The 26,415-nt window shown below is 36.7% G+C and overlaps 3 protein-coding genes across 4 annotated transcripts in view; 1 reads left to right on the plus strand and 2 right to left on the minus strand.

Moving 5' to 3' along the window:
• Window positions 1–3,066: 3,066 nt before the first annotated feature.
• Window positions 3,067–5,630, minus strand: LOC128230705 (transcription initiation factor TFIID subunit 1-like). The gene is made up of 2 exons (XM_052943149.1): window positions 5,596–5,630; window positions 3,067–4,255 (listed from the first exon to the last, which is right to left on the minus strand). Exons 1-2 carry the CDS (start codon window positions 5,628–5,630, stop codon window positions 3,067–3,069), a joined length of 1,224 nt encoding a protein of 407 aa, XP_052799109.1.
• A 1,225-nt stretch (window positions 5,631–6,855) lies between these two features.
• Window positions 6,856–12,743, minus strand: LOC128230342 (uncharacterized). Its single transcript, XM_052942532.1, has 5 exons — window positions 12,623–12,743; window positions 9,498–9,574; window positions 8,616–8,867; window positions 8,102–8,245; window positions 6,856–7,345 (listed from the first exon to the last, which is right to left on the minus strand). Coding segments are annotated over exons 1-5 (495 nt in total). The 5' UTR covers window positions 12,625–12,743; the 3' UTR covers window positions 6,856–7,325.
• A 6,653-nt stretch (window positions 12,744–19,396) lies between these two features.
• LOC128231324 (importin-7-like) overlaps window positions 19,397–26,415 on the plus strand; it is a 28,956-nt gene continuing 21,937 nt past the window's right edge. For both annotated transcript variants that reach the window (XM_052943987.1, XM_052943986.1), the window contains exons 1-5: window positions 19,397–19,581; window positions 20,327–20,408; window positions 22,150–22,306; window positions 23,314–23,472; window positions 23,843–23,999. In XM_052943987.1, the coding sequence (XP_052799947.1) occupies window positions 19,498–19,581; window positions 20,327–20,408; window positions 22,150–22,306; window positions 23,314–23,472; window positions 23,843–23,999 (639 nt within the window). In that variant the 5' untranslated portion in view covers window positions 19,397–19,497. The remainder of the gene's footprint in view (window positions 19,582–20,326; window positions 20,409–22,149; window positions 22,307–23,313; window positions 23,473–23,842; window positions 24,000–26,415) is intronic.

Raw genomic sequence — 26,415 nt, forward strand, 5'->3', positions numbered from 1 at the left:
GCTCGAACTGTTATCATAAACTGCCTATTGAAAAAAGAACATTTTTGAATATGGAAAGAAATAGTAGATCATGTAATTTATGCGATGTTAACCACGATGTAATAGATGATGAATTTCACTTTATCTTCCAATGTTCATTTTTCAATTCAGATAGAAAAAAATATATAATGACGCTTATTATAACAATAATCCTAACGCTTAAAAAATTGATCACCTTATGAATAGTACAAATAAATTATTTTTGTTAAGATTATCTTTACTCTGTAATATTTACACCTCAACTTCCATTCCTTAAATGAACTGCCTTTCGGCAATTGCGTTCATCAACCGATGAACGCAACATCTTCGGATATGTTCGGATCGCAATTCATTGCATAACAATATACATGAAAAATATTGATACTGTTATTGTTTGTATTGTGTCAGCAGGTTCCGTAAAATATAAATCAACAATTTAGAAAGTATTATTTTTTAAATTTTAAATGAATAGTTGCCTAAAGTGTTTGAATTTTACGTTTAAAAGTGATTTCAAGTGGCTGATCTTTTCCCGCGTTATTGTGACGTCATTTCAAAAAATGCTTCCGGTTACAGTCGGGTCGTTCTATTTACAGAATGGGTAGGAAAGAGTTACTGCAAGGTTTTCTTAAATGAAGTGAAGTTTTTTTTAAACAATTATTGAATGAAATAATGAACTATTGGTGTAAATATAAGTAATGAATTGCGGGCTTGATGTCATTATCGGAGATATGAACGCAAGTGTGCTGGTCAAAGTGTGTGGAGTCCGAAGGATTGCGTTCATACCCCGATAATGACATCAAGCCCGCAGTTCATTCCTTAAAAAGAATAATGTCTTTGTTTAGATCATTTTTTATGCCAGTGTTCCTTGTTCACACTATATAACTTTATAATCATAATAATTTGTCTCATTCTCCATCTTTGATTTTTTTTGTATATTCCATCTTACCCATTATCATTATCACTGACATTTTGTTTTAAAAATGTTTTAATGATGATATTGTTTATTGCATTAATTGTTTTGTCAGATGCTAAAATTTAACCTTGACTAATAAAACTTTCAACTTTCAACAACTATGCAGTGATTTATCTTGACAAACAGAGATGATCTCCGCCACCACGTCCTTAAATAGCTGAATGTCAGCTATATTAGTTAGTGTGTATGTGTGTGTGTGTGGGGGGGGGGGGTCTGTGCGTGCGTGCGTAAGTATGTGTATGTGTGTTTTATTTATTTGTTTAGCTTTTAACAGGTATTTACGCAATAGGTCATATAAGTTTAATTAAATAAAATTGTTTTCAAAGTTTTAAAATAAAAAAAATATTTTAAACGAAAGCGAGTTGAAATTGTTTTGACGTCACGTGACTTTGATCGTCATCACGTGATATGCATGGTGGTAGCGATTACCTACAGCAAGGGAAGTAGCGAGTAGTTTGATGTTTTGTTTATTCCTTGTTGTGGTTTTGGTCCTTGTGCTTTTGAATCGTATCACAGTAGATCTTTGCTGATAGTCTTCTCCCTAAGGTTTCCACTCTATAACGAAATGAACATCGTTAAATAACTTTGGTAATCTTAACCACAGAAAAAAGTTGGAGCTATTTTTGAAGCATGCTATCGTAAGGATTAAATTTCTAAACATCACCGATATCCAATTATTACTTTTTAAACGAGACAGAGATATATTGCTCCCTCCGGTGCATGCGAATGAATCTGGAAAATGACTTAATTATGAAACTCACTTGTAATATCCCTTTAATAGATAGCATTTGCCTGTTCAAGATAAATGTTCATCGTTCAAACTCAGACAGAAATAAGCACTTACTAGAATACATGATTCGCCGCAGATCTCGGTAGATGTTTTAATAAAATTATGAAACAGAGACGTTTTGAATGTATAAGCTTAGCAGTCTCGATTTGATTGAGCGTTTAAGATCACTTGGCTGTACAAGTACATTATATAGTAAATTAAATAAACACTTACAATATTATAGCATTAAGGTCAAATATACACACACACGCAAGCACGGACGAACGCACGCGAGCAAGCACACACGCAAGAATACACGCATGTACGCACACACACACACACACACACACACACACACACACACACACACACACACACACACACATATATATATATATCTTGCTTTTCGAGCGGTATCAATTGCAACATCTCCATTATAACACTTATAAACAAACTTGTTTGTAATGTGCTTTGATTTACTGGCGGAATTTAGACGGGATTCACGCAGACGAATCCTTACATATTTCATTTTGCATATTGATATGAAAACATGTTATTCTTATTTATCCACACCTATGATATTGTGCTTGAATAACGTATGTTAGTCTGAAATATATATTTGTTTTGCAAAAGTCAACTTGAAAGAAAGCCGGGACTATCATTTTCATTGTTGACATCATTATAATAAATGGTAAAATTTAAGGCATTCACATCCATTTATAATTCAATGGAGGCGCCATCGGCGACAGAGTTGTTGTGCAGATTTCAACATTTGGCCATAACGCGAAAACCGCGTCGTGTGTAGTGTCGGATTGTCTGGTGTAGTGTTGGTTTGTCTTGTGTAGTGTTGGTTTGTCTTGTGTAGTGTCGGTTTGTCGTGTGTAGTGTCGGATTGTCTGGTGTAGTGTTGGTTTGTCTGTTGTAGTGTTGGTTTGTCTTGTTTTGTGTTGGTTTGTCGTGTGTAGTGTTGGTTTGTCTTGTGTAGTGTTGGTTTGTCTTGTGTAGTGTTGGTCTGTCGTGTGTAGTGTTGGTTTTTCGTGTGTACTGTGGTTTGTCTTGTGTAGTGTTGGTGTGTCTGGTGTTGTGTTGGTTTTTCTTGTGTGGTATTGGTTTGTCATGTGTAGTGTTGGTTTGTCTGGTGTAGTGTTGGTTTGTCTTGTGTAGTGTTGGTTTGTCTTGTGTAGTGTTGGTTTGTCTGCTGTAGTGTTGGTTTGTCATGTGTTGTGTTGGTTTGTCTGGTGTAGTGTTGGTTTGTCTTGTGTAGTGTTGGTTTGTCTTGTGTTGTGTTGGTTTGTCTGCTGTAGTGTTAGTTTGTCTTGTGTTGTGTTGGTTTGTCTGCTGAAGTGTTGGTGTGTCTGGTGTTGTGTTGGTTTTTCTTGTGTAGTGTTGGTTTGTCATGTGTTGTGTTGGTTTGTCTTGTGTAGTGTTGGTTTGTCTTGTGTTGTGTTGGTTTGTCTGCTGTAGTGTTGGTTTGTCTTGTGTTGTGTTGGTTTGTCTGCTGAAGTGTTGGTGTGTCTGGTGTTGTGTTGGTTTGTCTTGTGTAGTGTTGGTTTGTCATGTGTTGTGTTGGTTTGTCTGGTGTAGTGTTGGTTTGTCTTGTGTAGTGTTGGTTTGTCTTGTGTTGTGTTGGTTTGTCTGGTGTAGTGTTGGTTTGTCTGCTGTAGTGTTGGTTTGTCTTGTGTTGTGTTGGTTTGTCTTGTGTAGTGTTGGTTTGTCTGCTGTAGTGTTGGTTTGTCATGTGTTGTGTTGGTTTGTCTGGTGTAGTGTTGGTTTGTCTTGTGTAGTGTTGGTTTGTCTTGTGTTGTGTTGGTTTGTCTGGTGTAGTGTTGGTTTGTCTTGTGTAGTGTTGGTTTGTCTTGTGTAGTGTTGGTTTGTCTGGTGTAGTGTTGGTTTGTCTGGTGTAGTGTTGGTTTGTCTGCTGTAGTGTTGGTTTGTCTTGTGTTGTGTTGGTTTGTCTGCTGTAGTGTTGGTTTGTCTTGTGTTGTGTTGGTTTGTCTGCTGTAGTGTTGGTGTGTCTGGTGTTGTGTTGGTTTTTCTTGTGTAGTGTTGGTTTGTCATGTGTTGTGTTGGTTTGTCTGGTGTAGTGTTGGTTTGTCTTGTGTAGTGTTGGTTTGTCTTGTGTTGTGTTGGTTTGTCTGGTGTAGTGTTGGTTTGTCTGCTGTAGTGTTGGTTTGTCTTGTGTTGTGTTGGTTTGTCTGGTGTAGTGTTGGTTTGTCTGCTGTAGTGTTGGTTTGTCATGTGTTGTGTTGGTTTGTCTGGTGTAGTGTTGGTTTGTCTTGTGTAGTGTTGGTTTGTCTTGTGTTGTGTTGGTTTGTCTGGTGTAGTGTTGGTTTGTCTTGTGTAGTGTTGGTTTGTCTTGTGTAGTGTTGGTTTGTCTTGTGTTGTGTTGGTTTGTCTGGTGTAGTGTTGGTTTGTCTGCTGTAGTGTTGGTTTGTCTTGTGTTGTGTTGGTTTGTCTGCTGTAGTGTTGGTTTGTCTTGTGTAGTGTTGGTTTGTCTTGTGTTAAGTTGGTTTGTCTGGTGTTAAGTTTGTTTGTTTTGAGTAGTGTTGGTTTGTCTTGTGTAGTGTTGGTTTGTCTTGTGTAGTGTTGGTTTGTCTGCTGTAGTGTTGGTTTGTCTTGTGTTGTGTTGGTTTGTCTTGTGTTGTGTTGGTTTGTCTGCTGTAGTGTTGGTTTGTCTTGTGTTAAGTTGGTTTGTCTGGTGTTAAGTTTGTTTGTTTTGAGTAGTGTTGGTTTGTCTTGTGTAGTGTTGGTTTGTCTTGTGTTGTGTTGGTTTGTCTGGTGTAGTGTTGGTTTGTCTGCTGTAGTGTTGGTTTGTCTTGTGTAGTGTTGGTTTTTCTTGTGTTAAGTTGGTTTGTCTGGTGTTAAGTTTGTTTGTTTTGAGTAGTGTTGGTTTGTCTGCTGTAGTGTTGGTTTGTCTTGTGTAGTGTTGGTTTGTCTTGTGTAGTGTTGGTTTGTTTTGTGTAGTGTTTGTTTGTCTTGTGTAGTTTTGGATTATCTTGTGTAGTGTTGGTTTGTCTTGTGTAGTTTTGGATTATCTTGTGTAGCGTTGGTTTGTTTTGTGTAGTGTTTGTTTGTCTTGTGTAGTTTTGGATTATCTTGTGTAGTGTTGGTTTGTTTTGTGTAGTGTTTGTTTGTCTTGTGTAGTTTTGGATTATCTTGTGTAGTGTTGGTTTGTCTTGTGTAGTTTTGGATTATCTTGTGTAGCGGTGGTTTATTTTGTGTAGTGTTTGTTTGTCTTGTGTAGTTTTGGATTATCTTGTGTAGTGTTGGTTTGTCTTGTGTAGTGTTGGTTTGTCTGGTGTAGTATTTGTTAGTCTTGGGTAGTTTTGGATTGTCTTTTGTAGTGTTGGTTTGTCTCCCCATTGAATTTGGCTACATTTTGGTCAGGTGGGCTTGTCCCTGTATGTTCTATTGTCTCAATATCTTGGTTTATGTAAAAAGGACGTACATTTGCTCCAAAAATACTTAGTTGAAAAGGCAGATGTATAATGACGAATCTTGAAGCAAAAAATATATATCTATACTCAAAACAACGCATAGCACGATAGGACTAAAACGTATCAGTATTCAACCTACGACTCGTATTTTTTTCATACAACACAATGATTTCAAATACAAACGTATGTAAAGTCACTATTTCCAAAAAGAAATGTTTAGTTAATAAACTTATTACCATTTCTTAGCAGAAATGCAACCCAAGATCAGTTGTGCATGTTTGAATTACACTTTAATTATGTTAGTTTCCTCCCGCACGGTGTCCAATGGATAGGCCGGATCGCATGGTGAATAAGCCCAATAATGTTGATGAGATTATCGTTCGACGGTTTCACCATACTGGGTCACTCGTCGGCCCTGTCGGTGAAATGCCATGCTACGCTGGTGACCAAATTGTCAAAATATGTCCATACAAGATACAGTAACAGCCCGGGTACGACCACCTATTCTCAATGTCATAATTTGCAGCGTTCCATACTAAACAAATAATAACTGTGACAAACAGTGTCTCCACCTCTTAGGCCAACTAAGAGGTGGAGACACTGTTTGTGCACGCGAGACGTGGTCTTGGAATGTCAATCCACACAAGAGAAAGCAAAAGCTGACACAACCACCTATAATCCATGCCTTTATTTCAGCAATACACAGTAAACAAACACTAAATGTGACCTTGACCTTAGAGGTAGGGACACGGGTCTGGCATGCTCCAGGTCGTCATCTTGGTATGTCGAACACATGAAGCAAGTTATTTTAAAATATGTCCATACAAGAGACACGAACACGACCACCTATACTTTGTTAATAACTGTGACCTTGACATTAGAGGTAGGGACACGGGTCTTGCACGTGACATGTCGCCTTGGTAAGTCGATCACAAGTGGCAAGTTATTTTAAAATTCATCCATACAAGAGAAAGTTACAGCCCGGACATGGCCACCTATACTCTGTTATTATATGCAGTGTGCCAAAGTAAAAAAAGTTTAACAAACACTAAGTGTGATCTTGACCTAAGAGGTAGGGACTCGGGTCATGTATGCAGCACGTCGTATTCGTATGTCGAACGCATGTTATTTAAAAATATGTTGATATAAGAATAGGTTACAGCACGGACACAAGAAATTGAGCCAGACGCATGCACTGACGGACGGGCGGTGCGATTCGAACATGCCAACCTTCGGGGCATAAAAATACCAATACAATTTGTTCCAAAACTTCTGGCTTTAAAAAGATTCTCATTTGCGCATTATTTTCTTGACGCTTTATGAACATTTCTTTACGCAGGTTTCCATAACAAAAAACTGCATTCACGGTGTACTTTTACTTTTGTATTTAAAACGGCACACTTGTTTACTAAAATGAATCATATTTTCATTATTATGGTTCATAAAGGTTCTGTGTTAGGAAAACAACTAAAAGTATAAGCCAGCTGGAATATTGATGTCAGCATGACAGTTTCATTATTAATTCCCGAAATAGCATTGGACTGAAACTCCCAATATAACGATAAAAGCAAATGTATGTCAGAAGGCCAAGGATCGCGCAATAGGGGTCATATCTGAATGGCCCTTAATATTTCAGACTCACTGACAACCAACAGCGATTCTTGTATGAAAGCCATTTAATAGTATCAATTATAATAATAGAAAGATATAACTTACATCTGGAATGTTTAAAAAATGTTATAAAAAAGGCACATTGCATGCATTGTATAGTGATCTCTAGCATGTGTGCTAAATAATCATCAAACAAATATATATTAACATAACAAAAAAAAGTTTATGTAATTATGATAAGCATATTGCACAAACTTGTAACACTCACCATGGCTATGGTAAGTCTACCGAGAAAATATCTTAATAAAAACACACTGCATAATGATAATAAAAACACAAACTGCACGCATGTATCTAAAACAGAACAACAGTTAAAAACAGATAAAGATAACAGATAAAACGATGCGATATTGTGAAAATCTTATAGAAATCCCTGAATAATTTATCTCTTTGACACATTCGGACAATTCTTCCTGGTTATCTTCTGATTTTCAGTCATTCAGCAGATTGCCTTGGGCTAAATAACTTTCAAGGAAACTGAAACAAAAACAAATCATCGATGAAAAAAGAAGGAACAACCTCGTGAAAAAAGATTTACATCACTGATACATGGAAAAAGTAGTTTTCATAAAAATATATAATTAAAGGGACACCTTCATGGTTTTTAAAGAGCACTTTTAAAGGGGAGGGTGGGGTATTACTAAATAAAGTGTGGCAAATCATTAAAGGCGTTAAAACAAATATACCGACGGCTGAAACCCTTAAACATAATGTTGATACATATGGTATATGCTCAAGTATTGTCTTTGAAGTCCATGTTAGTAACGCGATGCAACAAAAGGCTGTATCATGATTGGTTGGTTGATATTATCACATGATACTACCAATGTTTGCAATAAAGGTGTAAATATCCGTCATCTTAGTATGAGTCCCTGTGGGGGAGTGGATAAGGTTCGGTTTTCTATTTTATTTCTTCCATGCATCGGCGTGGGTTCGCTCCCCACTACAACCAGGGTGTTTTTTAAACTTAAATTGTATTTTTGTCTCCAATTTCGGTATCAAAGAGTAAAATAATTATTAAGTGTTTCCAGATGCATTACTGAGAAACTAATTTCGGGTGCCAAAACATGAGCGCGTCCCTTTAAGGCGGTCGCAGTTCGTACATGGTGGAAGTTGAAGGAGTGATTTCCGTTTCATGATCGTTTTACAGTAATTATAGTTGTTCCACAATTATACACAAATATAAAGCTTTAAACATTCCATTAAATACTTATATAACAATATTGCACTTACACAATACTATCAATGTCACTGCTGTTACCACGACAACAACAACGCAGACGATGCAACAAATGAGCTTCCGGTTCATACACTGAGTGCTTTTACGCAGGTCGGTAGCATTAGACCGGAAGCGTACGCTCGTTTCTGCCAAATTTTCTGACAAGCAATAAATAGAAACAATTAAACACATGCAAATAAAATTAAATTATGTTTTACAATAACAGTATATTTATACCACATGATAAATTACGTCATATATGCTATGTCGGAAATTAACAGTTTGCTTAAAATAAAGACCTAAATCAAAGATTTCTTTTACTACACCAATGAAACAAAGGGCAGCATATACCCATAGTATTCATTCATATATACACACACTGAATAACGCTATTTATAAAAAATACTTAAGGCTTTGAGGACCTTGTATTGTAAAGCAAATCTACTGTAAATGCGTAATGGCCTTAACATGACATAACTAAATATGATCGACGTTACACAGTTCTGAAATCAAAACAAGCCAACTAACCAGTTCTTCCACTAAGTTCCTCCACTTTGTCACCTCGTTCTATAACTTTCTCAATATTGTTCTTCATAATCCCTTTCACTTCATTTACTTGCTCCTTAAGTTTGCTTATTTTGTCGTTATTTAGGGAGACTTGACTTGGCCTCGATGGTACACTACCACCCAACCTCGGGCTAAGACGTCCGCTCGGGGGATTCGGTTGTGGACTATGACGCCCGTACATATCGTCAGAAGTTCTGCCAATACCATTGCTGTCTGTAATATAATGTTTAATACCCATGTCCCGATGTTTTTGCATTAAAGTTATAAAAATAGGTGGTCTCTACTTGCCGCTCTGAGTAACTTATAAACAATTACACCAATACAGAACCAGGTCTAGGTATTTAATCCAATTAGCGCAGTGGTATGCGCACTCACTTCTCAACAAGGCGACAAGGGTTCGATTTCCGGCCTGTCCGCATGGTGAGTTTGGTTGGTGGTCGCCAAGCTGGACAAGTGAGTTTTCTCAGTGTTTTTTTCCGGGTTCTCCGGTTCCACCCACAATAAAAGACGACACTCTCGCGCAATTTTGTACCAACGAGAGGGACTAAGTGTAAGTTAATATTAATTTCTTCACAATCGTTGTAAAACAAATAAAGTTTAAACTAAAACCTGGTAATTTTAATGACTAAATATATCAACCATGTTTGACCCAGTACCATGGAAATATATATTCGCAAACCTTTGAGGAGACGTGATAACATTTAAAAAAGTATGCATGCCATATCATCGACTGATTCGTACTTCCCTCTCCATTTTTTCAAAGTCATCTACTTGCTTTACACAAAAAAGTTGGTTGTGTCGATTTATAATTATAAGATGTAGACCAAAGGAAATTCGACCAACCACTATCGTCATTTGTCGGTATGGCACCATAGTTGTTCCCATCGGTTCTTCGAAGCGCCCCCTTTCTACCTAGCGGCCTGTCAAATGGAAAAACAAACATCAGAAATAACCTTTCAACGTTAAAAACAAAGTGCCGTTTTATGTTATTCCAAGAAAATATGTAAAAAAATGCACACATAGAAAGAAACTGCACACTAAAGAAAAAACAATGACGAAGATCATTAAACATTGACTAGAACACACATTATGCATACGAACAGTGACATTTATAATACACAAGCAAACATTAATGATACGACTAATGAGAACAGGCATAGAAGTTAAATTCCTTAAACCAAGCAGTGTGAATGTCTAGTGTGGATGATTGATGAACGATATCTATGTATTATTGCAAATTACAGTTATAGGTTGCTATCAGCATCTTTATTTTTGTAGATTACGACAGCCTATACATCCAATACGGCTAGAAATCAAAGATTGTGATGCAATTCGATTAATGTTGATGACGAGTTCACTTTGTTGTATTTGTCCTTATATTTACTACCACGAGAAAGAAACCAACTTGACCATCTGTGTTTAAATGTTTACACTTAAAAATAAAATGGAATTGATAAATCTATGTTTATTTGTTAGGGAAGCTCTTAAAGGATTTTCCTAACATAGGAACGTAATTTAAATCGCTAAACATCCAAAGTGCTATAAAGTTTTATTATTGGTTTTGCTCATTTTTATATGTATATTTCCGTTTATTATCGTATTAATATGCAGTTAATCCCTGTTTATTGCTCTCGATTCAAAGCAGGGTTCTAAAAATGTCCACGTATTTAAGATAAAGCACTACACTTCGAGTGCAATAACAAGTATGACCGTAGCATTATCCTCCGGTTTTGTGAGGAGTGGGGTCACTTAAAGAATTTTACTAAAAACTTGGCAGATAGTATGGCCAAAGTTTATCCAAAACAAGGACAGTAAGGTTATGACAATACCTAAAACAATTAAAGAAGTAGAAACTGCGCGCAAATGATTACTCGACATATCATTTATTATTATCCAAAACAAGGACAGTAAGGTTATGACAATACCTAAAACAATTAAAGAAGTAGAAACTGCGCGCAAATGATTACTCGACATATCATTTATTATTATAACGAAACCTAAATGCACATAGATTAAAAACAAGTTTTGAAATAAGTTTGACATGCCCCTTTTTGAAACAGATACCTAACGTATTGATATATTGTTTATAATCATAATGAATGATCCAGCTAGGCCGAAATAGCAGGGCTGGGCACCCCTTTGCCTTTTTCTGGCAGTAGGCAGCGAGAGAACGAAGAACAGACACGTTGTTCGGAGGAGAAAAAAATGTAGATTAGGAACATATGAACCTATATCATGAATATACATAATTATGACACTTAAGACTGTATAGCGAAGATAACAGCTATGGTATTGATAACAAACTATAAGTATTGAAAGTAGTTACAACATCTTCACAATATGATTTGAACTTTGGCCCTTGCATTTAGACTTCCTGCCCCATTAAGGTTCATTTGATGCACAGCAAAAGTGCCCTTTTTGACCAAGCATCCTGCCCTTTTCAAATCCTGGCTTGAGCACTGCTATCTCATACATACTAAAATATGAACCTGGCTAACATAATCTAATTATATAAATTGTGTTTCAGGAATCAAACAACAAACTACACAAAAGATATTTGAGCCATATAGGTACATGGCAATTACTTTCCTAGGTAACTAAGTTGTCACCTGCATAAAATCACAGTGGACACCAAAAGTATATACAGAAGTATAGTGAAATATATATTTAATTAATGCAAAGTAATACTGTGAATACTCATTAGAAAAATAGCTATGGATATTCCTCCATTTTCTGAAGATGTACATGGTATATGGTTATACATACATATCTACATGAGAATGAATATTTACAAACACAATACAGTTTTGATGGTACATATTGATGGAACAAGATTATAAAAAATCACAGAGACAGTAATTTTGAGAAATTTATTTTATACGCATAATGTTGGTTACATTCATATTTCAAGCTGCATATATATAGTTGTCTAATCTTAACAAACGACTACAAACAAAGTAAATGCAATAGCTAAAATCAATACAGTTACAGTTGTATGTAAATTAGCTATAAGTCGTTCAGCCTAAGACACTCCTTCTTATAATACGTAATGTATGTATTAATAACATATATTAATACTGATGAAATATCACAGCTGTCTTTTTATATTATTTTTCCATTCTTTCTCTAAATAAGTGCACACACCACTACCATATCATTTGTGATATAACTATCTATGTCTGCTGTGTTTGAATATTAAATCTTTTACTATTTATTCTTTGTACCTTTATAGTATGAACATTATTATACCATTGCCATTAAATGAACCATTGCTTCTATTAAATACTTCATAGGAAATATGAAATTGTACAATGCAGTGTTCTCAATAAGAATTGGCACCTGGCCGACATGTACTGTTCAAATGCCAGTTCACCTGAATCAGTTCAAATGTTGAAAAATAAGTGACTTTTAAGTAGAATAAGTAGTAGCTGGTCAGTTCTTTACTATTTGAGATTGTTCTACCGAAACTCATTGAGAACCCTGCACTGTATGTGTTTACTCCAATTACTGTATATATATAGCTATGATATGATATCAACTTATAAAAAATGGACATAGCAAAACACCATATTCACTTTGTTAGATTAAAATAAATAAATTCTCAACATTTTTTATGTTGCAGTATTTGTAAGTTATTCATAGTAAAATTATGTTACACATATCACGTCATGTGTGTTTGCATATTGATTTGTATGATACAAATATGTATTGATCTTGTAATGATGAAGTCAAATAAATGTTCTGTTTTTTTTCTGTTAAATTAGTCATCAATATTAAATAAATAGAAGAGATCCAATTCCATCTCTCATTGAGAAAAAACATTTTTTTACCTAGGCCCACCACGGACGATCGGATTAACAATTAGTTTAATGTCATTGATATTAATGTACAGTATATTATACATGTATAACTGGCAACACTGTTCAAAATGTTTTTTGCCATTCGGATCCATTGATAAAATAACTTACATGTTTTGTGCTTATGAAGAGTTCATTTGAATAACATCAACATATTTTCGAACAACTTAAAACTTTAATACTATTTCGGTGAATAACGGAAATATTTACTTCCGGGAAAGGTCAAAGGTTAACAACGTGTATACATGATTGCCATAAAGTAGTCGACATCATAAACCAAACATAAACTAAAGATTAAATAGAACATGCACAAAATTGGTACCATTAACATTTTGTGTTTATTATTTGTTATTTCGACACACGATTTCATTCACATTGAGTCATAATTTTATAAAGCGTGTTCGTAAGTGCATCGGAGCAGATCTATATGACTCGGAGCAAGTTATAAACTTGAATTATGCCCATCTTTTTTCAACCACATTAAGGAAAATATCGTCCGATTTTCTTTACTGCCTCTATAGGATATTACATGAGTGGTCATTCAATAAGCGATATATAAGACGAGATTCCTAGCTTGACAAAGGCGGGTCGGGTTTGATTTACGGGCTGAGCTTATTAAGTGATATCCGACGGCGCATGGTGGTCTCGGCAAGGCAACAAGTGCCAGAGGGTACTCCGTTTTTCCCTGATAATAAAAGATTACACTCTCGCGCATTATAAGGTTAAATAATTTTCTTCAAAGTTGTATTAATGCTAAAACTAATGATGAAACTGTGTACTTTGTAAAATGACTGTCAGCAAAAGGTCCTTTTTCAAGGTTTTGAAGCAATGATTTATGTTGGCTTTAGCGCCGCCCCTTGAAATGAATTTCGAATCATGTGTGCAACATCTATGACTTTTCTATTGACTTAAAAAGTGATATGAGAACTGTCTGCCGCCGTCAGCTGGTGGTGTTAGTAGTTTATACTCCGGGTCCCGGCGTGAGTACATTGATGGATTCCAGAGTGATAGTTCAACCACTTCACACCTATCCTGGGCAGAACCAGTACTAGGTGCCTTCACCTCTGCAAGAAACTGACAACATATGTACATGCCAGGGGCAGTGGTACAGTGCCACGGAATGGTCGTAGAAAGGACATCATAACCAATCACAACAGAAATGACCTGGTCCGCCCGGGAATCGAACCCGGGTTGTCCGACTCGCAGTCCAACGCTCCACTGCCGTCAGCGATTTGCCTTTTCATTTATGTAGCATGTGTGCTACTAACTAATGAAGTGGTGGGCTCAGCACCCCACAAAGCATTCATATATATAGAGTTTTGAATTAATTTTGATGAAAAACTAAAGTTTGTCTATCGTTTCTTCAGCTTATTTGCAAACAGCAGTGTCATGCATTTCGTTGTATGCGTTACCATGAACATAGCGGTATGGTGGTGCAGCGTTCCGTTCTTAATGTGAATGTTGATTATCCCGTTGTCCGCTCTGACCAGTTTATCATTTTTACTCTTAAATAAAGAAATAAAATAAGCAACAAGTCAACGCGTAGACCTCGAGATTTAAGGCGTCTTCTTACCCAAATGCATGATAGTGGAAACGCTCGACTAAAACAATAGCCTTGATCAAAAGTATGTTTGCGTTACCCATAGATTAGGTTTATATGGATAATGTCCGCTAGAGATCCTTTAAAAATCCTCGAACTACTAATTCCTTTTTGACTTGTTTAATTCGGGAAAAAAAGTGGGATAATATAATGATGTCCGTTTAAAGACTGCCCAGTGTGAGATATTGTTTATGTTTAACAAGCGTTGTACTCATACATTATTTACCATCACTAAAAGAGATAACATAAAGACACGCGTAGAGGAATTTGTACATTATGAGTTGTCAGCCGTATAGGGCACTTCCAACAGCCTCGCTGTTGAGCTAGCTTTTATAGCGACGCGGTTGTAGTGTCGATTGCATGCGGGCCGAATGGTACTGGGTTCGAGCTCCCGTTTGGACATACACTCTTTTTTTCGCGTCAATTGAGTCAGAAGTTGGATGTGCTTAAAAGGACATTTGGTTTAAAATGACCAAGGTTCCGGAAATGCTAGGCAAAGTCCCATTGGGTTGGATATAACTCAAACAGAAATACGAGGTTGGATCCCACTCAAAGGAACATGGGATTACCGTTGTTTCTTATCTTGAAGGGTATAGGGGCTTGATTAACCAGCAGGTTTACCGACGGGCCATGTCTGGAAGGATTTTCAGATGCGTTACATAGGGAAGGATTTACTGCATGGTTCTTGTGATCAAGATCGAAGGGATTACCGGCCGCGGTTAACCAGAAAGAAACTGATGCAGAAGACAAGGAAGGAATTTCATCTCAGAATATTCTGGTCTAGCCGATCTTAAACATCTCATTGATGAAACGATCAGGTAAATAGACTCCGGGACAATTAATGGACATGAGTTCTGGGTTTGAAATTGTGAGTGATTAGAATGATATGGAAAAGTCATCTGTTATGTATGATTGCCACATGAAGTTTCCAAAGACAGTCGGAACAGCATATTAGGGCATTTCCATAGCTGATCTCAAGGTTGAAGAGGGAAAGGATGAATTAATTACGTTAAGCCTACATGCAAACGGGTGGTAACGGAACCGGTACAGGTCAGTAAACCAACGTTACGGGGGTTCCGTTCCGGTCCCGGTAAAAAGGTAAAAAAGAGGAGGGGGGTATAGTGTTAACTGTATATAGTGCACTTCCAACAGCTGTTGAGCTAGCTTTTATACCGCGGCGACGCGATTGTGGTGTCGACTTCGGGTCGAAAGGAAGGGGTTTCAAACACCCGTTCGGGCATACACTCTTTCGTTAACTTAAATGGTGAAGTAATTTCGTAGCGTGTGGATGTAATGGGCGCTTACGGGTTGGTTACTGAACCTGTACATGACAGTACATCCATATTAGGGGGTTTCGGTCTGGTCGGCAATAAGGTAAAACAGGTAGGAGCCGTGTGAGCCGTATAGGGCACCTCCAACAGTCTTGCTGTTATGCTAGCTTTTAAAGCGACGCGGTTGTTGTGTTTACATCGGGCCGAAAGGTACGGGGTTCATACCGGCCTCGTTCGGGCATACACCGTTGTTTTTTCACTTTAATTATACATAATACAATGTAAAATAATATAACTATACACATACGCGTATGAACCTGGGACGACTTGATTTCATACTTCATTCCCAAAATATAGCAACAGCAAAGTTTCTGCATAAAAACCGATAATGTAGGTACCTGGAACAGTAGAAATGTTGACCCAGCTGTAGAATGTGACAAGTGTGGACTATGGTTTCACATCCAGTGCCAAAACCTAGAACACTCATGGTACCAGGACTTAATCCACACTGATGCTTCTTTTGCTTGGACATGCACAGTGTGCGATAATTCAAACCACTCTATCACATCCAGTATCTTATCAATCTCTTCGACAAACAGCTTTTCAGCCCTGTCTCATGAAAATACGCCTCTAAATCAAAAATCAGAAACTCAAAAACCACACATCAAAAGATTTGCTTCTAAACTAAAATTTCTATTGGTAAATTGCCAGTCAATTGTTAAGAAGAAACATGAATTCCATAACCTTCTTTCAGACCAAAACCCAGATATTGTGGCCGGTACTGAGTCATGGCTTACTGCTGACCATTAGTCCTCTGAAATTTTTCCTGAAAGTCTTGGGTATACAGTATTCAGACGGGATAGAAAATCAGGCAAGGGAGGTGGGGTCTTTATCCTTGTAAAAAACAACTTAATTCCATCAGTTCAACCAAATCTGAATACAAACTGTGAAATCCTCTGGATCAAACTTGAAATCACAGGTAGCAAACCAATTTATATATCTAGCTTCTACAAGCCACATGAACTTGATATTGATAGTATTTATGAATTGGAAAAATCCTTATTGCTTGCTCAAAAACTTAAAGGTCAGAAGATCATACTTGGAGACTTCAACTTGCCAAAACTATCTTGGGACACAGAAAATAACCCAATTTTACAAGCAGGTTACAACCATGCTGTATATGACAAGTTCCTTGACATTTTAAGTGACTTTAATCTAACACAAATGGTTAATGAGTACACACGAGAAGGAAATATCCTAGATCTCTTACTACTCTCCAATCCGACCTTAGTACAATCAGTAAACATTATATCTGGAATCTCAGATCATGATATTGTTTCTGCTAGCATTAGTGCACGTCCGACTTCTCTTAAACAAAAACCTAGAGTATGTAGCGTTTACAGCAAAGCTAACTGGCCTGAATTCAGGAAATATTTCTCTACAGTTAAAGTTGACATCCTTCATAATCATGAACAAATATCTGTTGAGGAGCTTTGGCAGAGGTTCAAAAGTGCAATATCTACAGGGATAGCAACCTATATCCCTATCAAGCATATACGACCTAAAAGATCACTTCCCTGGATTAATAAATCCATTAGAAAGCTATTGCGTAAACGGGACAAACTATATCAAAAAGTCAAACAAAATAAAACAAACCACCAAATATGGAAACAGTTTAAGAAATTGAAATGTACTATAAAGATTCAAATTAAGCAGTCATATGACCGATACCTTGAAAATATATTGGATATCTCAAACTGTGAAAAATTGGAACCTGGAGTTCAGAGCAAATTCTCTACTAAAAAGTTGTACAATCTAATAAAGAACTCCAAGCAAGACTCACAAGTATCTTCCCCACTTATGGATAGTACAACTGGCACTTTGAAAACAGACAACACTGACAAGGCTAACATCCTCAACAAACAGTTCCAATCTGTTTTCTCTCCAGCTTCCCCATTGTCTCTAAAACAGTTATGTCTTCAAAACCTCCGTCGCCTAAACCCCCTGCAGTTTTGTAAGTACACCCCCATGAGGACATAGTTGTTGACAAAAATGGGGTTCTAAAACTTCTCAAAAACCTTAACACTGGGAAGGCCTCTGGCCCTGACCTCCTTAAACCTGTTGTCTTAAAAGAACTAAGCCATGAAATTGCTGATGTTGTGTCAGTCTTATTCCAAAAGTCCTTGTCTTCTGGAAAAATCCCATCTGATTGGACTTCTGCATTTGTTTGCCCTCTTTTTAAGAAAGGAGACATCACTGACCCAGCAAATTACCGCCCAATTTCTTTGACCTGTATCTTATGCAAAACTCTCGAACATATAGTTGCGTCTGCCCTATCTTCTCACTTTACAGAAAACAAAATTCTTTACGACCTCCAGCATGGGTTCCGAGAACGGCGTTCTTGTGAAACGCAGCTTCTTCAATTGACAGACTTTAATTTCTTGTTAATAATCTGGCAAAAGGGAAACAGACAGATCTGATATTGCTAGACTTTTCGAAAGCTTTCGATAAAGTTAACCATCTTAAACTTCTATATACATTTCAGGAACATGGTGTTTCATCCCAGATTCTTAATTGGACTAGATCTTTTCTTATTGGTAGAAACCAAACAGTTGTCCTAGAGGGCGATCAATCTAGAGCAGTACCAGTCACTTCAGGTGTGCCCCAAGGCTCTGTCCTTGGGCCCCTCTGCTTTCTGATCTATATAAATACACTTCCCCTTACAGTACAATCCCAAATACGACTTTTTGCCGATGATACGGCAGTTTATCTTACAATAAATTCACTGTCTGACTCTCAAATGCTTCAGGAAGATCTGGCATGTATGGAACAATGGGAGAGAGATTGGGACATGGAGTTCAACCCCTCTAAATGTCAAGTACTCCACATCACCAAAAACAAAAAAGTCATTAAGCACAATTACATACTCCATGGTCAAACACTCCAATCTGTCCCCTGTGCAAAATATCTCGGCTTAGACCTTTCATCAGATATTTCATACAACTCCCACATTACAAGAATAACAGCAACAGCCAATAAGACCTTGGGCTTTCTTAAGCGTAACATTACCACAAGAAATGAATCTGTGAAAGCTATGGCTTACAAAACCCTAGTTCGCCCGCAAGTTGAATATGCATCAACAGTCTGGAGCCCCTACACACAGTCAAATAAAAATAAAATCGAAATGGTCCAGCGAAGAGCCATCCGCTGGGTTAAATACAACTATTCCCCTCTTGCAAGTGTTACTGAGATGCAAAACAGCCTTGGCTGGCGGTCACTCGAATATCGCAGAAATGACATGCGGCTCATCATGTTCTTCAAAATCTTACACAACATCGTGGCCATTAACCTTCCACCCTATATCCAGAAGCCTGTCAGACTTAGCCGGCACGTTCATCCCCATAGCTTTCAGCAAATCCAAGTCCAATCCGATTATCACAAGTGGTCCTTTTACCCCCATAGCATAGTTCTTTGGAATAGCCTGCCCGTCAATGTAGCAACTCTGCCAGCAACAGAACTTGATAGGTTCAAACAGGCAGTGTCAAGCTTACAATATTAGTTTTACGTACTATCATATTTTACTTTTTAAAAATGTTCTCACGACTAACATGTTTTAACCATGACTGGATTTTGTTTTTCTATTCCATGTCTCACAATGTTATCTTTTATTTCTTTCTTTCACTTTACTAACAGTCCGACGCGCACCTGCCAGTAATACTCGAAAGAGGGGTTCGGCAGTATTCAAAGATAGATAGATAAATAGCAAATAATACAATTTAAGCGCTGTAGTGAAAGTCTCAGTTAAAACACCAACAAAAACATGAACCTACGAATTTTTACGTCACGTCCAAAATGTCCAAGATTAATAGATAACATAAACCGTGTTAAATTAAGCTCTTATTAAATAAAAACAAAATGCAAAAAATAGTAAAAAATGGCATTATCCGTCAGATCGATTATTGCTCCGTGGTGGTATGGATCATTTTCTGGTTTTTGCGACTTGTCGTACGGCATTCTATCTTTCTTGGCGCGGACGGGGTCACCGATCACGCGAAATCTTTCGAAAAAAATCAAATCGAAAATTTGTGGTCTTAGTTACCACTAGATCGGGAAAAATGGATGCAAACAAGTTAATTGAAGTATTGAGGGCTACTTTAGACCCAAGTCAGAGAGAGGAAGCTGAGAAACAGCTAGAAATTGTAAGAAATTACTGAATCAAAATGGCAGCTATTTCCCAACAACACGTGTTTCATACATATTTTTAAAGAAACTCGTGTTCACTTGTTATTGGAAACTCTTCAGTTATCTGTCTATCTCTGTTTAATGTCAACTCCTCTTCCGTATGTTACTGACATGAACGGTGCGCGCCGGCTTGTTAGTGAAAAAATAAAACACTGATGAGGCAAATCACATCAGAAAAGTGAGAACTAGGGTATAAAAGAGAACACAAGTTGAACTTACGCATGGTTATACTACAATTAATTGAAGGCCATGTCATAGTTGTTTCGTTTACATTCTTTGATCGTTAATACAGATCATTTCCTGTTATTTTTTTATTGATAAAAGGCTTTGAAGAAAATTTTATCGCTTTACAACTTGCTGCGACATTCTTTTAGAAGTAGTTGTATACTAAAATTACAACGTATTGTACCTACCTAAAAATAAAATTATGTGGCGTAACGACTGATATCTTTATTCAATAATTGGCTGTTTGACATGTTGATTCACTTCTGGGTCAGTCAGTATCACCCGGCTTCCATCTGAAAGACACACCCCCAGACTTGGACACACCCCCACTTTTTAAATATTCATACAAAGTTGTCATAAGGTGCTTGTTAATGGAAGACCATACAAGGTAGAAATGCCCCATTAATGGATAAACGTTGTCCATGTGGATGCTAGGTTATTTATTGATGATAGTTACTGACTAAATATTCATTTCAGGTTCACAAAATTATTGGATTTGCGCCAATACTATTGCAAGTTGTTATGGAGGAGTCTATTGACATGCCTGTCCGACAAGCTGGTAATATTTGGTTTTTATGCATTTTATCTGAACACATTTTAATAGGATTTGCACAGACTTAAAAAGTACTTGATTTTTCAGCTGCTGGATGAAAAGTCCTTAAATTTGCTATAAACACTTTTAAAACTACTTGAATTCTTGTTTTACCTTTAAAACTGTTTAAAAGTGCTTGTATATGTGGAAATACTCCTTAAATATCATTGCAAGGCTCTGAATGAAGTATCCATATTGGAAAAGGTTTTAAAAAAAGTGTGATCTCACTGGACACTCGCTTTGATATTCCAATCTGATGGTGTTGCTTGAAATGGTTAGGTTAATGTACATATTTTAGACGAATAATATGAGCACCTGTTTAGTTTATTTCTGTGTCTGGTTTCTGTTTTGTTTAAGAAGACCGGTGAAAATATCTTGCACTTTGAATAAAAAATGGCTTGTAGCCTATCCTGGTTGATAAGGAAATTAAATATAAAGCAGGGTGTAAACTTTGTCTTAAAGTTATAGTTCAATGCTCTTAAATCACATGTGAGGTCGATAAGATAAGACAAATCTGCCAGTGAGTATGTGTACCCTAGACATGTTTGCCATTTCATCACCGCCAAAGCAGTTGGCTCAATCTACCTAGACGGCCAGTACTAACACTTGAAGGACAACGTCTTGTTTGATAATTTGATATGTAACAAATATGAGTTATTTTGATAGCTTGCTATATATGGTAGTCTTCGAATAAATGTCTTACAAAGTTACTTCCATAGTTTTTTAGCTTGACTATTCGAAAAATAAGGAGAGCTATACTTCTCCCCAAAGCGTTGGCGTCACACCTTGGTTAAGGTTTTGCATGTAAGCACCTTTAAGTCATTATCTTAGCAAATGCATCATGCATTGCATTGATACTTAAGATATGTATTCCCAACTATCCAACCTGCTTAATTAACAAAGTTAGATAACACTTTTGAATATAATGCAAATTATGGGCCTTAATTATTTGACTTAGAAATTTTGGTTTAAGGTTTTGCATGTAAGCACACATAGGTTAATATCTCAGCAACTACTTGATGTATTGCATTGAGACTTTACACAATAGTACTCAACCATCCAATCTACTTAAATAACCAAATCAGATAACTCTTATTTTGCCAAAAATTCAAATAATGGCCCTTTTTTTATTCGAAATAGAAATTCTGGTTAAGGTTTTGCATCTTACCACATATATGTTAACATCTCAGCAAATGCATCATGTATTGCATTGAAACTTTATACAAGGGCTCTTAGCCATTCAGCCTTCTTAATTAATCAAGTTAGATAACTCTATCTTGCATATGATATAAATTTTGCGCCTTTATTATTCAACATAGAAATTCTGGTCAAGGTTTTGCATTTAAGCACATAGAGGTTAGTATCACTATATCCCCCAACTACTTGATTTATTGAATTGAGACTTAATACAGTGATCCATGCATGTTTCGCCAAAACTATTCAATCCTTACACTGAAAAGCGGCAGAGTAGTCGAGCGCGCTGTCTCCGTGACAGCTCTTGTTTATTAAATACGGTCCTTGAGAATTTAAAAAAGGTCCTTGAAAACTCCCTTGATTATTCTGCCTGTCTGGCTGTATGAACCCTGTAAATAAAAGTAATTAAAATAGTGATTCTATAAATATATACTTTTTGCTTATATGTCTTTCACATTTGGAAGTGAAATAAGATTCCTTGCACTGAAGTCCAGTGCCTTGATTCTTGTTACAGGTGTTGTCTACTTGAAAAACATGTGCACACAGTTTTGGCAGGATCGCGAGGCAGAGAACCCAGGTGACCCTGTACCGTTCAACATCCATGAGCAAGACCGACTGACAATCCGCAACAATATCATTGAGGCTGTAATTCATGCACCAGAACCAATCAGGTAGATTATTATGAGGTTGCAAGTTGCGGTGTATGGGAAAAGACGTCAGGCATTGCCAGAAGATTTTCAAACTGTCTGTCGTATCTTCAAAGAACGTTTTTTCAGGGTAAAACTGATATCCAAAGATGAAATCTCCCATTTTATATGAATCCTTATGACAACTGTCATTTTTACTGGATGTTAATATTGTAAAAATCTGTCTAGTGCGCATGTGCACAGAGATTGAAATAAGATGAGGCTTCCTGCTAATATCTGAAGTTGTCAGTTCAACCCTATATCTGTCGTAAACAAGTATTACCAAATTCATTGAAAACTAGGACACTTTCATTTTATATATAGAGCAAAAGGTAAAGAGGGTAATTGTTGTTTCAGCGCATTTGTTTCAATTATTTAATTGAGTGAGCACCAAAAGCCATGAGTTCAATATTAACTGTGTTCATGAGGGAAAATATAAAGAGGATATTTGTTTATTTCAGTGTTAGATCGTATTTGATTTCATGAGTGTCATAGACAAAAAATATTTTCATGAGGGGCGAAGCACATACAGCTTTTAATTGATCACAAATGAAATGAAGTGCGATCATGCATTGAAATGGACAGATCTGTTTCTTTTATATATATTTTTAGATTTATTTGACAATAAATTCGTGAATTTATTCTGGAGAATTTGTTTTCGTCTGCAATAGTTTGTACAAAAGCAAATGTTCAAGCATTCAACTTATCAAATTGATATTTCAATGTTTTGATAAAACTCAATATTTCAATGAAATGCAAAAGAAGAAATTGCTATACTTCACTGACACATGGTGTTCTCTGTTTATTTCATTCTTCTTATTCATCTAAAATAAAATCTAAAATATTTTTGTTTGGAAAAACATCAAATTGTGTGTCGGAACTCTTAAAAAATAGGGCAAGTTTATCAAATTTGATGTACTTTCCTACCAATGTATACAACTCTAAAAAGGTATGTCAATATTAAAATCAAAATATATGACTTTCCCATTCAGAGTTCAGTTGTGTGTGTGTATCAGCACCATGATCAAGCATGACTACCCAGGTCGCTGGCCAAACTTCCCAGAGAAGGTTGGTTTCTACATTCAGTCGGATAATCACGCAACATGGATGGGTGCCTTCATGAGTCTTTACCAAATGGTGAAAGTCTACGAGTAAGTTGTCAGGGCGTCTTTTGTTCATCATTCTGACCTAGTTTAAGTAAGGTGAACGAAAAAGTTCTATTTTGAAAATACTGTATGATGAAACACTTCTCCTGAGGGCATAACTGTTTTGGCTGTTTAGACCTAAGTTTGTACTAGTGTTTACGGTGGCAATCAAATTCTGCATGACTGTGTAATGAGGTCGGACTCTGCCCTAAACAAGTCTGTAATGATACTGTAATGCCAGAGATACACAAACCCACATTAGGCCAAACAAAAGAATGGCTTGGTTAGGGTAACATCATTTTCAAAAACAGGACATTTTTTATTATTATTTTATTAGACTTGAAAGGTTTAAAACACGTATTATAACTTGCACTAGGTATAAGCGCAGTGAAGAGCGCACGATTTTGGATGAAGGGATGAGACACCTGTTACCTCTGTGTTACCAACGCGGCACTCAGCTTCTACCAGACCCAAGCGAGGCATCCGTGCTCCTGCAAAAACAAATTCTGAAAATATTCTACGCCTACATTCAGGTATTTACTTGTGTAGCTGAAACTGTTTTCAGACTGATACTTTTCAGTTTATACTAACTTTATTTTGATTGTGGAGACAGCTGAAAGCTGATATGAATCTCTCTCGAGTCCATTTTCTTGGAGGAATTCAAATCTTGGTTCCCTTTTGAAAGGCCGTGAGAAAGTTCCCTGGGTATCATTTCTGTGACCTCTTGTTGTGAGACGCGGACAACACCTATCACACCATTCTATGGAATTCATTAGGTCTGATTGGCTCTAAAGAAAAGTTTGCTTAAAAGGTACTTGTTCACAGATGAACTTCAGATGAATATCTGCCAGTTGGGGTTGGTTCATAATAGTAAGTAATAACTCAATTTTAACAAAAGTTAAAAGAATTGTTGCCAACATAAAATCTGTGAACAAGTCCCTTTTAAGCAAACTTTTCTTTAGAGCCAAGCAGGCTTAATAAATTCCATCGAATGGTGTGATAGGTGTTGTCCGCATCTCACAACAAGTGAACAGAATATTGTAAAATCAATCCATTTTAAATAGTGTTACTTATGCTTGGTGAATATTTTGTTTTCTGTGGGTGCTTAAGGAAAGGTAAAGAACAATTATGTACTGTTTTTAGTTGTTAGCTCTACTGGCCAAAGGCCAGAAGAGCTTATGCGATGGTAATGTGTACGTAGTATGTGCATCCGTGCGTCTGTAAACAATTGCTTGTGAACACGATACAGTCTTCAGTTTTGATTGTATCTCGATGAAACTTGTACAGTATCTAGATATCCATTAGAGCTGGGTTCCTTTCGAAAACCAGCCAGATCCGCCCATGCATGCCTAGATTATGGCCCTTGATAGTATAAAAAATGCTATTGTGTAAACAATTGGTTGTGAACACGATACAGTCTTCAGTTTTGATTATATCTTGATGAAACTTGTACAGTATCTAGATATCCATTAAAGCTTGGTTCCTTTCGAAAACCAGCAAGATCCGCCCATGAATGCCTAGATTATGGGCCATGAAAGTTTTAAAGAAATGCTTTCTATTTTTAGCCAGGTCTGCATGAGCGAATTCTATTTTTAGCCAAGTTTACATGTATATGTTAATTCAAGTCTAGAGTTAAGGGAGACAATTTGCAAGTCTAGGATTTTGAGAGAAAATTTGCTTTTTGCTTCTGCAGTTGATTTTGTGAATTACTCTGCCTTGTTCTTGTTGAAAGCCCAAAGGCCATTTTTTAGCTTTAAGTTCTGTAGTTTGCGCATTCATCTTAACAAAATTGGTTGTGAATGTTTAAGTTATGCACCTGGTGTCATTACTGGCCACACCCAGGGTTCACAGGTTTGGTAAACATAAATCTGGAAAGGTTTGAAAATCTTTTTGTGTGCTCGTGCATCCATCTCAGCACAATTGATTGTGAATGTTTGTTCAAATTGATCAATGTTGTCCTAGGATGCCCTTGACTTTGACCTTTTGACCAACTTTTTTTAACTTTTAAAACTACAGAAAATTTTACTATGAGTACAGTTTTGAAAGCATTTTTTTTGTCAGATGACTTTTACTTGGCACATATTAAAATAGTTCATGCAACTAATCTGCTTACAATACTTTCTGGGCTCAGATGTTGAACGTGCTACGTTTTCAGGTAACCCAAACACAAAACATAAACTAAATGTCTGTTGCCTTTTACCCATACATACATGCTCTGGATTGATATGACCACAAAAGCCATGCCAGTAGAGCATAGGCCCTTTTGGGCCTCTTGTTTTTAATAGGGAATTTACAGTGACATATTTTAATGAGTATGGCTCTTAGTAGCATGTAGTAATTGTTTACATGAGAAAAGGTTGGCAAAGTTGACGTCTCTTTGATGTAATAAAACAGCAAAGTCAATTAACATAGAACAAAGTTATCACTAGAATGGCCCCCTGACGTTCCTGTTCAATTGATGTTTTAATTGTGAGTTACAAGTAGAGCTCCAGTGCTACAAATTAACTAATAACAGAAGCAAACTCACTGCAAAATTCCTGTCCATAACTGTTCATTGCTGTCCTTTTTGCAGCCTTGAATTTTAAATGCAGGATACATGAACAAGTCTGGTTGTACACATCCAAATGCTTCTAGCATGGATGTTCTAACTAAGACTAACATAAGTTTATCAAACTATTGGTTCATAGATTAAAATATCATGTTATTATACAGCAAAATTCCTGTCCATAACTGTTCATTGCTGTCTTTTTTGCAGCCTTGAATTTTAAATGCAGGATACATGAACAAGTCTGGTTTTACACATCCTTGTGTTTCGCAGCAAGGGTGTTCTTACTAAGACTAACATTAAAACAACAGTTTTAGAGTAAAACTCGCAAAAAAATCGTGTAAAACAACAGTTTTTGAGTAAAACTCGCAAAAAAAAATCATTTGGAAACAAACTCACTGTGA

This window comes from Mya arenaria, chromosome 4 (assembly GCF_026914265.1).
Source record: "Mya arenaria isolate MELC-2E11 chromosome 4, ASM2691426v1".
NCBI classification, from domain to species: Eukaryota; Metazoa; Mollusca; class Bivalvia; order Myida; family Myidae; genus Mya; species Mya arenaria.

Coding starts and splice junctions, on each gene's coding strand:
- LOC128230342 (XM_052942532.1), bottom strand. Junction 8,868..9,497: donor ACCGACAAATGACGATAGTG/GTTGGTCGAATT, acceptor ATTATATTACAG/ACAGCAATGGTATTGGCAGA. Junction 7,346..8,101: donor AGTGACATTGATAGTATTGT/GTAAGTGCAATA, acceptor TTTTTGTTTCAG/TTTCCTTGAAAGTTATTTAG.
- LOC128230705 (XM_052943149.1), bottom strand. CDS start 5,630: ATGGCATTTCACCGACAGGGCCGACGAGTGACCCA. Junction 4,256..5,595: donor CAGGGCCGACGAGTGACCCA/GTATGGTGAAAC, acceptor ACTTAACACAAG/ACAAACCAACACTACACAAG.